The sequence below is a fragment of the Protomyctophum bolini genome (genome assembly GCF_963924005.1).
Source record: "Protomyctophum bolini genome assembly, chromosome: 5".
In the NCBI taxonomy this organism is placed as follows: domain Eukaryota; kingdom Metazoa; phylum Chordata; class Actinopteri; order Myctophiformes; family Myctophidae; genus Protomyctophum; species Protomyctophum bolini.
The window spans coordinates 30,709,754-30,721,777 of NC_137866.1; the positions used below are offsets into that span (position 1 = coordinate 30,709,754).

A 12,024-nucleotide genomic window follows, 5' to 3' on the forward strand; every position below is an offset into this window, starting at 1 on the left:
GTTTGTGTAAAAACCAGGTATCAGTGTGCGGAAAGGAAAGGGACGCTACAGGGACACGCACATTGTGACCTTTGCCCCGCGTTACCTGTTGGACAACCGTTCCACACACAAACTCGCCTTTTCTCAGAGAGAGTTTGCGAGGGGAAAGGTGAGATGTTTAATTTTTCTTAAAACCAGAGGTCTTTTAACCACTAATGCTCTATTTGTATCGGGCAGATAAAACAAATATATATATCTTAAAGTGGTTTACCCATTAAGACCTGAGACCAGATTCTACAAAATGTCTTCCAAATCCTGACAGTTTTCTGAAAAACGTTTCAGTGGCGCTCAAACCTTTTCATGTCAAGTGCCCCCAGAATTATCTGCATTTGACGTGGCCCATCTGAACATAATATGTTGTTCCAGGGGACCCCAAACCCCCCCCTCCCCTGTGTGTAAAGATTTACACACATTTTCACGATATTTAAAAAATTGCAGATCTACAAACTCATAGCATGGCACCGAGTCACCATGAGCTTGTAGATCTGCTATTTTTTAACAGCTACGGTTTAAAATAATGAACACTAAAGTGACACAGATGCCAGGTTCCAGGTCTTAATGGGTGAAAGTGGTTAATTATTGAAATGGTTTCCACCACCCAGGGCACGGCGAACCCAGAGCACTACATCTCCACGCCGCCAGGCTCTAGCGTGGTCTTCCACTGGCCCAGGAACGACTACGACCAGCTGCTGTGTGTGCGCCTCATGGACACGCCCAACTGCACCTGGTCCGGAGGCTTCGAGGTCAACAAGCCCAAATCCTTCCACATCAACATGAGGTGACCCCCCCCCCCCCCCCCCCGACACACTTTTGTTCAAATGTCTCTTTAAAATGACAAATTAACCATTGGGTTAACTAAGTAAGCCATGCTCATTTTTGCACTACAACACTTTTTCTTGTTTATTTTTTCCTAACAGGGACACATTGGGAAACTGTTTCTTCTTGAGGGCGGAGATCACCCTGAAGGGAGCCACCTACCAGATCTGCTTCAGTGACACAGACCAGCTGCCACCTCCGTTCCGCATTGTCAACCTCTCTGAAGTACGTCTCAGATGTCGTTGTGCGATGACTTCAGCATTGGCCATAAGTTAGAACACGTGGGGTCCGACAACAGGGACCAAAATGATTCATAGTTAGGAACTTAGGAACTAGGGATGGGACTCATGGGAGTTATCAATTAATTTGTTAATTAATAATTGATTAGTTTTGATAACCTTATCGGTCGATTAACCAGTGAGTTTTTATTATTTTTTATCTGAGAATCTTTTCGCTACTTCTTAAAGGACAACTTTAGTTTTTTTCAACCAAGGTTCTTGTTTTAGGTTGTTATTAGAGAAAGTAAAAGGTGAGCTTCTTTCTTTTGTTTTAGGGATATTAGTTTCATTTTACGCTCTCAAGAGTTATATTATTGTTAAAACACCTGCATTATTTAATTCACAAGAAGTCTACACAATTAGAGAATGTAGAACCTTATCCAACAATAACAAAACATTATTTCGTTTTGGGTCTGAGAGGCTGTCAATGTCATCAAAATGAATTAATGGTGGTCCCGTGGCTCAAATGCCAAATAAATAATGGGCCTTGATATGAAAAGGGTTGAATAGAACCACTGCTCTATTGTGCCAGGTGCCTATCCAGTTCTGGCAGCACGGCGTGGCCGACATGCGTCTCCACACCGAGGTGAAAGCAGGCTCGGAGTTGGACTTTGCATGCGACGAGCCCACGCTGCCGCCCTGCCTGACCCTCACCGCCAAGGGCGCCGGCTCCTCGGAGGTCACCGCCGACATGAACTTCTTCAGCGAATACAACAAGCTGTACTACGAGAACTTCATCTACATAGCGGCGACGTACACCTTCTCGCAGTACGTTTACCGTGAACCATATGAATTGACCCCCTTGTTATGATTACATAAGGAACGAATGTATACAACTCCACTGTTTCGTTATATGTGGACGTTTATTCATGCAGCCATATTGATCTGGGAGAATGCTTTATGCTTCGGCTATTCGAAATGAAGCAATTTACTGTACAAGCTCACAATGTATTGCACCATGAGTGTGAGCTTTTTAATGTAATTTTCTGTTTGGAGCTGCTTCTTCTTATTTTATTTATTTTTTGCATATGACACATGCCCAGAATAAGGACACCTGGTTGAGTGTGATTTCATTGATCCAGGGATGCTGGTAAGAGGCCTGTTGGGAAGAAGCGTGTGGTTGGGTCTGCTGAACTGGTTCTGGATGTGGAGACCAAGACTCAGAGAGTCGTCCTGAAGAAGAAGGTACTGTGTGTGGCCTAGTTAGTACATGGTCTAGGCTTCATGAACTAATGCCTAGACCATGAAGAGTACTATTACATCCGTGAAACTAGACAACCTCGGAGAGGTCGCAATTTTAAAAAATTGCAGAGTGTGGTTGCCGCAGTGGCTTACATATATATACCCCTCCCACTGATATTGCCAGCCTGTTACAGTTTCAAGTCACACCTTAAATCGTGTGTAAGTAATTCGGAGGGGATTTAACCCCCGAAATTCTGGTTTTTCGACAAACGGTTACATTTATCGCGTTTGCGGCGCCCCCTATGGATGAAAATGGAATTGCTTTTGGAACTCGGTTGAACGAACCACCCCGGACATGTGATTCAAATTTTGGATGGATTGGACATTCCGTTCGTGATTTATGGCATTTTTCGTGATATAGGCCCCTCCTACTGACTTCGGAAGACGATTACGGCCGAACGATACGCACTACCGAAAATCTGCGTTTCTGTTTTAATCGGATGGGTCCAGAGATCACGTGTACAGATTTTTGTGAGATTTGGACAAAATCTGTAGGAGGAAAAGCAAAAAGTGTGTTTTGGACAAAATTCAAAATGGCGGAAAATCCATCATGGCGGAAATGGGCCTATATGGGGAGATGCGTCATGACCCAAGGAATCCAGGGAAAAAATAATTTTGATTTTACGACATACGGTTCAAGAGTTATGAGCCAAAAGGTAAAGTGGGCTGTTATAGCGCCACCATGAGGCCGACCTAAAAATATATATATTTAATTAATTTTAGTGATAATTAGGAAATATTCCTCCAAGTTTTGTAACTATAGTGCTTACAGTCTCAGAGGGAAAAATACTTGAATGTGATTTTTTGCATTTTTCCATTGAAGTCAATGGGATAATTTAATTCACTAATAAATTCATATCAATTAAACTATACAACATTTCTCTTAGCAAAGTACACGCCATCGATTCCCGATTTTTCCGGTCAATTTGACATATGGCTCAAGTGCGTACAGTCAAAACTGAGGGAGGGGTAGTGCGTCAAAATAAAGACTAGTGGAAGAAAAATAATAAAAACTAGAAAGGCAGTTCCTGTAGAAACTGCGTGGGCTCGCATAAATTGCAATGTATAAAGTTTTTGCCGTGTCAAGTTTGAAACTCGGGGACCGGAGTAATAGTGTTCCCATTGGTGGTCTAAATCCATAATCAAAATTTCGGGACTGTAGCATATTGTAAACAAAAGTAGAAAATGTATTAAAGCTGAAGTAAAAGTTTTAAAAAGTATGAACATTTGGAAAAACTATAGTTTAAGCATAAATAACTGCATAAAGCGGAATAAAGTATGTGGAAGTTGTAGAAGTGTTTTTAAAAGTTTTTCTTTAAAGTAAAAAAAAAAAACTTTATTAAAAAAATTCAAGTTTATTCTTTTTAAGTTAAAAAAAAAAAAAAAAAGTTTAAGTTTTTTCTTAAGTAAAAAAAAAAAAAAAGTTGAAGTTTTTTCTTAATAAGTAATTTTTTTTTAAGTTTTCATTTTTTCAATTTTTTTCAATTTTTTTCAATTTTTTTCAATTTTTTTCAATTTTTTTCAATTTTTTTCAATTTTTTTCAATTTTTTTCAATTTTTTTCAATTTTTAATTTTTTTAAAAAAAAAATCAAAAAAAAAAAAAAAAATGTTTTCATTTTTTTGCGTGCGTGCGTGCGTGCGTACGTGCGTGCGTGCGTGCGTGCGCTTGCGAGAGCTGTGTAAAGGCCAGCCAATAGGAAGACAGGGTGTGTGTGTGCGTGCGTGCTCTTGCGAGAGCTGTGTAAAGGCCAGCCAATAGGAAGATAGGGTGTGTGTGTGCGTGCGTGCGAAGACAGGGTGTGTGTGTGTGTGTGCGTGCGTGCGCTTGCGAGAGCTGTGTAAAGGCCAGCCAATAGGAAGACAGGGTGTGTGTGTGCGTGCGTGCGTGCGTGCGAAGACAGGGTGTGTGTGTGCGTGCACTTGCATGTGTCTAGCCTAATTGCACAAATAGCAGACCTACAAGCTCACAAGGTATCGCAGAGCAACTCATTGAGATCTTGTAACTTTAATGTCAAGCCCTGTAATTAAGCCCTTATATGTCTCAGCTGTGGAAGTAAAAAGAGTTCTACTCCTTGCCAGCACTATGACTGGGATATTTCAATGGTCCTGGATGGAGGAAACTATGCCCGAACAAATTGCTCTATCGCAAAAAGTAAAAGTCGAATGCAAATATTTTTTTCGCTGTGAGTGGCCTGAGATATTGAGGTACACCATGTGCGATTGTGGTGTTGGTACGATTGAAAATGTGGTTATAAGAGCGAGTTAAGAATTGTCAGCGCGATAATTTCCTCGTAAGAATTATACAATGGAGGTCAATGAGCAGATTGACTGTTTTTGTGTCACTTAAAAGGCCGTAGTTCACATTCTGTATGTCTCTGTGCTTTGGTGGTCACATTGTGTGAAAGAGGACATGTGTGGCTACAAAATGACAAAAGAACATGCGTGTAAAATGAATACTTTGGCCGGGACGACAATTTGTTTGGTAAATTTTCAAGGAAAGAATTTCAGTCTCCACACTCTAGTCAAAGAAGGCCCGCACTCTAAAATGGCACTAATTACACGAAACGGCCTGCGATTGAACTGCGATTTCGGAAAAACCGTTTAACGTATTCGAATATGGTTTCAACCACGAAAAAGTCCAGAGTCGTGTGAGCGTTCTAAAGTTTAAATCACGTTTCTACGACAAAGTATGCCAGAGTAATGAGGCTGCAAAAGTGAGGTTGATTTAGAGATAAATCCCATTCATTGTCTATGGGAGGCAAAAACTATAAATAAAGTTAAATATTTTAAAAAGTATAAACTTTTTCAAAACAACTTTTTCACCAATGAAAGTTCAAAGATAGATGAACATTATAAAGTTTGAATGAAGTTTCAAAGTGAAAGTATGACGGAGTAATAAGAGCTCAAAAAAGTTAACTGTGAAAAATGGGACCTTTCTTCCATCGACTCTCATTATAAAGGATGTTAAAAAAAGTTAAAAAGTTAAAAAGTATAAAAAGTATAAAACTTTGTAAAAATAAAAATACAAGCACCCATCACTGCAAAGAGCTGAACAGTTTGAAGTTTGAACTAAATTTCTAGCATAAAGTATGTGGAAGTAGTAGGGTGCCAAAAAAAGCGGCAGAATAAAGAAACATAACTAGAAAGGCAGTTCCTGTAGAAACTGCGTGGGCTCGCATAAATTGCAATGTATAAAGTTTTTGCCGTGTCAAGTTTGAAACTCGGGGACCGGAGTAATAGTGTTCCCATTGGTGGTCTAAATCCATAATCAAAATTTCGGGACTGTAGCATATTGTAAACAAAAGTAGAAAATGTATTAAAGCTGAAGTAAAAGTTAAAAAAAAGTATGAACATTTGGAAAAACTATAGTTTAAGCATAAATAACTGCATAAAGCGGAATAAAGTATGTGGAAGCTGTAGAAGTGTTTTTAAAAGTTTAAAAGTTTAAAAAAAAAAATCTTTATTAAAAAAATTCAAGTTTTTTCTTTTAAGTAAAAAAAAAAAGAGGTTAAAGTTTTTTTTTTTTTAAGTTTTCATTTTTTTCAAAAAATTACATTTTTTTCAAAAAATTACTTTTTTTTCAAAAAAATACTTTTTTTTCAAAAAAATACTTTTTTTTCAAAAAAATACTTTTTTTTCAAAATAATACGTTTTTTTCAAAATAATACTTTTTTTCAAAAAAATACTTTTTTTGGAAAAAATACTTTTTTTTGGAAAAAATACTTTTTTTGGAAAAAATACTTTTTTTGGAAAAAATACTTTTTTTGGAAAAAATACTTTTTTTCATTTTTTTGCGTGCGTGCGTGCGTGCACTTGCGAGAGCTGTGTAAAGGCCAGCCAATAGGAAGACAGGGTGTGTGTGTGCGTGTGTGCGTGCGTGCTCTTGCGAGAGCTGTGTAAAGGCCAGCCAATTGCACAAATAGCAGACCTACAAGCTCACAAGGTATCGCAGAGCAACTCATTGAGATCTTGTAACTTTAATGTCAGCCCTGTAATTAAGCCCTTATATGTCTCAGCTGTGGACGTAAAAGACTTCCAAGTTCTATGCCAGTACTATGACTGGGAGATTATAATGGCCGTGAATGGGGGGAAACTATGCCCCGAACAAATTGCTCTATCGCAAAAAGTAAAAGTCGAATGCAAATATTTTTTTCGCTGTGAGTGGCCTGAGATATTGAGGTACACCATGTGCGATTGTGGTGTTGGTACGATTGAAAATGTGGTTATAAGAGCGAGTTAAGAATTGTCAGCGCGATAATTTCCTCGTAAGAATTATACAATGGAGGTCAATGAGCAGATTGACTGTTTTTGTGTCACTTAAAAGGCCGTAGTTCACATTCTGTATGTCTCTGTGCTTTGGTGGTCACATTGTGTGAAAGAGGACATGTGTGGCTACAAAATGACAAAAGAACATGCGTGTAAAATGAATACTTTGGCCGGGACGACAATTTGTTTGGTAAATTTTCAAGGAAAGAATTTCAGTCTCCACACTCTAGTCAAAGAAGGCCCGCACTCTAAAATGGCACTAATTACACGAAACGGCCTGCGATTGAACTGCGATTTCGGAAAAACCGTTTAACGTATTCGAATATGGTTTGAACCACGAAAAAGTCCAGAGTCGTGTGAGCGTTCTAAAGTTTAAATCACGTTTCTACGACAAAGTATGCCAGAGTAATGAGGCTGCAAAAGTGAGGTTGATTTAGAGATAAATCCCATTCATTGTCTATGGGAGGCAAAAACTATAAATAAAGTTAAATATTTTAAAAAGTATAAACTTTTTCAAAACAACTTTTTCACCAATGAAAGTTCAAAGATAGATGAACATTATAAAGTTTGAATGAAGTTTCAAAGTGAAAGTATGACGGAGTAATAAGAGCTCAAAAAAGTTAACTGTGAAAAATGGGACCTTTCTTCCATCGACTCTCATTATAAAGGATGTAAAAAAAAGTTTAAAAGTTAAAAAGTATAAAAAGTATAAAACTTTGTAAAAATAAAAATACAAGCACCCATCACTTCAAAGAGCTGAACAGTTTGAAGTTTGAACTAAATTTCTAGCATAAAGTATGTGGAAGTAGTAGGGTGTCAAAAAAACGGCGGAATAAAGAATAAGAATAAACATAGGTTGGCAATAACTAGTGTGTGCTCGCTGTAGCGAGCCCACAACTAGAAAGGCAGTTCCTGTAGAAACTGCGTGGGCTCGCATAAATTGCAATGTATAAAGTTTTTGCCGTGTCAAGTTTGAAACTCGGGGACCGGAGTAATAGTGTTCCCATTGGTGGTCTAAATCCATAATCAATATTTCGGGACTGTAGCATATTGTAAACAAAAGTAGAAAATGTATTAAAGCTGAAGTAAAAGTTAAAAAAAAGTATGAACATTTGGAAAAACTATAGTTTAAGCATAAATAACTGCATAAAGCGGAATAAAGTATGTGGAAGCTGTAGAAGTGTTTTTAAAAGTTTTTCTTTAAATGAAAATAAAAAAATCTTTATTAAAAAAATTCAAGTTTTTTCTTTTAAGTAAGAAAAAAAAAGAGGTTAAAGTTTTTTTTTTTTTAAGTTTTCATTTTTTTCAAAAAATTACTTTTTTTTCAAAATAATACTTTTTTTTCAAAATAATACTTTTTTTTCAAAATAATACTTTTTTTTCAAAAAAAATACTTTTTTTGGAAAAAATACTTTTTTTTGGAAAAAATACTTTTTTTTGGAAAAAATACTTTTTTTTGGAAAAAATCCTTTTTTTCATTTTTTTGCGTGCGTGCGTGCACTTGCGAGAGCTGTGTAAAGGCCAGCCAATAGGAAGACAGGGTGTGTGTGCGTGTGTGCGTGCGTGCGTGCTCTTGCGAGAGCTGTGTAAAGGCCAGCCAATTGCACAAATAGCAGACCTACAAGCTCACAAGGTATCGCAGAGCAACTCATTGAGATCTTGTAACTTTAATGTCAGCCCTGTAATTAAGCCCTTATATGTCTCAGCTGTGGAAGTAAAAGACTTCCAAGTTCTATGCCAGTACTATGACTGGGAGATTACAATGGTTCTGAAGGGGGGAAAACTATGCCCCGAACAAATTGCTCTATCGCAAAAAGTAAAAGTCGAATGCAAATATTTTTTTCGCTGTGAGTGGCCTGAGATATTGAGGTACACCATGTGCGATTGTGGTGTTGGTACGATTGAAAATGTGGTTATAAGAGCGAGTTAAGAATTGTCAGCGCGATAATTTCCTCGTAAGAATTATACAATGGAGGTCAATGAGCAGATTTACTGTTTTTGTGTCACTTAAAAGGCCGTAGTTCACATTCTGTATGTCTCTGTGCTTTGGTGGTCACATTGTGTGAAAGAGGACATGTGTGGCTACAAAATGACAAAAGAACATGCGTGTAAAATGAATACTTTGGCCGGGACGACAATTTGTTTGGTAAATTTTCAAGGAAAGAATTTCAGTCTCCACACTCTAGTCAAAGAAGGCCCGCACTCTAAAATGGCACTAATTACGCGAAACGGCCTGCGATTGAACTGCGATTTCGGAAAAACCGTTCAACGTATTCGAATACGGTTTGAACCGTCCAGAGTCCAGAGTCGTGTGAGCGTTCTAAAGTTTAAATCACGTTTCTACGACAAAGTATGCCAGAGTAATGAGGCTGCAAAAGTGAGCTTGATTTAGAGATAAATCCCATACATTGTCAATGGCAGGAAAAAACTATAAATAAAGTTAAATATTTTAAAAAGTATAAACTTTTTCAAAACAACTTTTTCACCAATGAAAGTTCAAAGATAGATGAACATTATAAAGTTTGAATGAAGTTTCAAAGTGAAAGTATGACGGAGTAATAAGAGCTCAAAAAAGTTAACTGTGAAAAATGGGACCTTTCTTCCATCGACTCTCATTATAAAGGATGTTAAAAAAAGTTTAAAAGTTAAAAAGTATAAAAAGTATAAAACTTTGTAAAAATAAAAATACAAGCACCCATCACTGCAAAGAGCTGAACAGTTTGAAGTTTGAACTAAATTTCTAGCATAAAGTATGTGGAAGTAGTAGGGTGTCAAAAAAAAGGGTGGAATAAATAAATAAACAATAAATATAGGCTGGCAATAACTAGTGTGTGCTCGCTGTAGCGAGCCCACAATAAATATAGGCTGGCAATAACTAGTGTGTGCTCGCTGTAGCGAGCCCACAATAAGTGGAACTAGAAAGCAGTTCCTGTAGAAACTGCGTGGGCTCGCATAAAATGCAATGTATAAAGTTATTGCCGTGTCAAGTTTGAAACTCGGGGACCAGAGTAATAGTGTTCCCATTGGTGGTCTAAATCCATAATCAAAATTTCGGGACTGTAGCATATTGTAAACAAAAGTAGAAAATGTATTAAAGCTGAAGTAAAAGTTTAAAAAAGTATGAACATTTGGAAAAACTATAGTTTAAGCATAAATAACTGCATAAAGCGGAATAAAGTATGTGGAAGTTGTAGAAGTGTTTTTAAGTTTTTCTTTAAAGGTAAAAAAAAAAAAACTTTATTAAAAAAAATTCAAGTTTATTCTTAACAAGTAAAAAAAAAAGTTGAAGTTTTTTCTTAATAAGTAATTTTTTTTTTTTAAGTTTTCATTTTTTTAAATTTTTTTCTTCATTTTTTTCATTTTTTTTTTAAGTTTTCAATTTTTTTCAATTTTTTTTTCAATTTTTTCATAAAAAAAAAAAAAAAAGTTTTCATTTTTTTTGCGTGCGTGCGTGCGCTTGCGAGAGCTGTGTAAAGGCCAGCCAATAGGAAGACAGGGTGTGTGTGTGCGTGTGTGCGTGCGTGCTCTTGCGAGAGCTGTGTAAAGGCCAGCCAATAGGAAGACAGGGTGTGTGTGTGCGTGCGTGCGTGCGAAGACAGGGTGTGTGTGTGTGCGTGCGTGCGTGCGCGCGCTTGCATGTGTCTAGCCTAATTGCACAAATTAGCTCACAAGGTATCGCAGAGCAACTCATTGAGATCTTGTAACTTTAATGTCAGCCCTGTAATTAAGCCCTTATATGTCTCAGCTGTGGACGTAAAAGACTTCCAAGTTCTATGCCAGTACTATGACTGGGAGATTATAATGGCCGTGAATGGGGGGAAACTATGCCCCGAACAAATTGCTCTATCGCAAAAAGTAAAAGTCGAATGCAAATATTTCTTTCGCTGTGAGTGGCCTGAGATATTGAGGTACACCATGTGCGATTGTGGTGTTGGTACGATTGAAAATGTGGTTATAAGAGCGAGTTAAGAATTGTCAGCGCGATAATTTCCTCGTAAGAATTATACAATGGAGGTCAATGAGCAGATTGACTGTTTTTGTGTCACTTAAAAGGCCGTAGTTCACATTCTGTATGTCTCTGTGCTTTGGTGGTCACAATGTGTGAAAGAGGACATGTGTGGCTACAAAATGACAAAAGAACATGCGTGTAAAATGAATACTTTGGCCGGGACGACAATTTGTTTGGTAAATTTTCAAGGAAAGAATTTCAGTCTCCACACTCTAGTCAAAGAAGGCCCGCACTCTAAAATGGCACTAATTACGCGAAACGGCCTGCGATTGAACTGCGATTTCGGAAAAACCGTTTAACGTATTCGAATACGGTTTGAACCACGAAAAAGTCCAGAGCCGTGTGAGCGTTCTAAAGTTAAATATTTTAAAAAGTATAAACTTTTTCAAAACAACTTTTTCACCAATGAAAGTTCAAAGATAGATGAACATTATAAAGTTTGAATGAAGTTTCAAAGTGAAAGTATGACGGAGTAATAAGAGCTCAAAAAAGTTAACTGTGAAAAATGGGACCTTTCTTCCATCGACTCTCATTATAAAGGATGTTAAAAAAAGTTAAAAAGTTAAAAAGTATAAAAAGTATAAAACTTTGTAAAAATAAAAATACAAGCACCCATCACTGCAAAGAGCTGAACAGTTTGAAGTTTGAACTAAATTTCTAGCATAAAGTATGTGGAAGTAGTAGGGTGCCAAAAAAAGCGGCAGAATAAAGAAACATAATAAATATAGGCTGGCAATAACTAGTGTGTGCTCGCTGTAGCGAGCCCACAATAAGTGGAACTAGAAAGCAGTTCCTGTAGAAACTGCGTGGGCTCGCATAAAATGCAATGTATAAAGTTATTGCCGTGTCAAGTTTGAAACTCGGGGACCAGAGTAATAGTGTTCCCATTGGTGGTCTAAATCCATAATCAAAATTTCGGGACTGTAGCATATTGTAAACAAAAGTAGAAAATGTATTAAAGCTGAAGTAAAAGTTTAAAAAAGTATGAACATTTGGAAAAACTATAGTTTAAGCATAAATAACTGCATAAAGCGGAATAAAGTATGTGGAAGTTGTAGAAGTGTTTTTAAGTTTTTCTTTAAAGGTAAAAAAAAAAAAACTTTATTAAAAAAAATTCAAGTTTATTCTTAACAAGTAAAAAAAAAAGTTGAAGTTTTTTCTTAATAAGTAATTTTTTTTTTTTAAGTTTTCATTTTTTTAAATTTTTTTCTTCATTTTTTTCATTTTTTTTTTAAGTTTTCAATTTTTTTCAATTTTTTTTTCAATTTTTTCATAAAAAAAAAAAAAAAAGTTTTCATTTTTTTTGCGTGCGTGCGTGCGCTTGCGAGAGCTGTGTAAAGGCCAGCCAATAGGAAGACAGGGTGTGTGTGTGC

At 36.8% G+C, this 12,024-nt stretch overlaps 1 protein-coding gene across 3 annotated transcripts in view; it reads left to right on the forward strand.

Moving 5' to 3' along the window:
• Positions 1 to 12,024, forward strand: part of vps13d (vacuolar protein sorting 13 homolog D) — an 87,962-nt gene that overhangs the window by 56,487 nt on the left and 19,451 nt on the right. For all 3 annotated transcript variants that reach the window (XM_080764117.1, XM_080764116.1, XM_080764118.1), the window contains 5 exons: positions 18 to 148; positions 642 to 817; positions 957 to 1,080; positions 1,666 to 1,901; positions 2,216 to 2,318. In XM_080764117.1, coding sequence (XP_080620243.1) covers positions 18 to 148; positions 642 to 817; positions 957 to 1,080; positions 1,666 to 1,901; positions 2,216 to 2,318 — 770 coding nt within the window. The remainder of the gene's footprint in view (positions 1 to 17; positions 149 to 641; positions 818 to 956; positions 1,081 to 1,665; positions 1,902 to 2,215; positions 2,319 to 12,024) is intronic.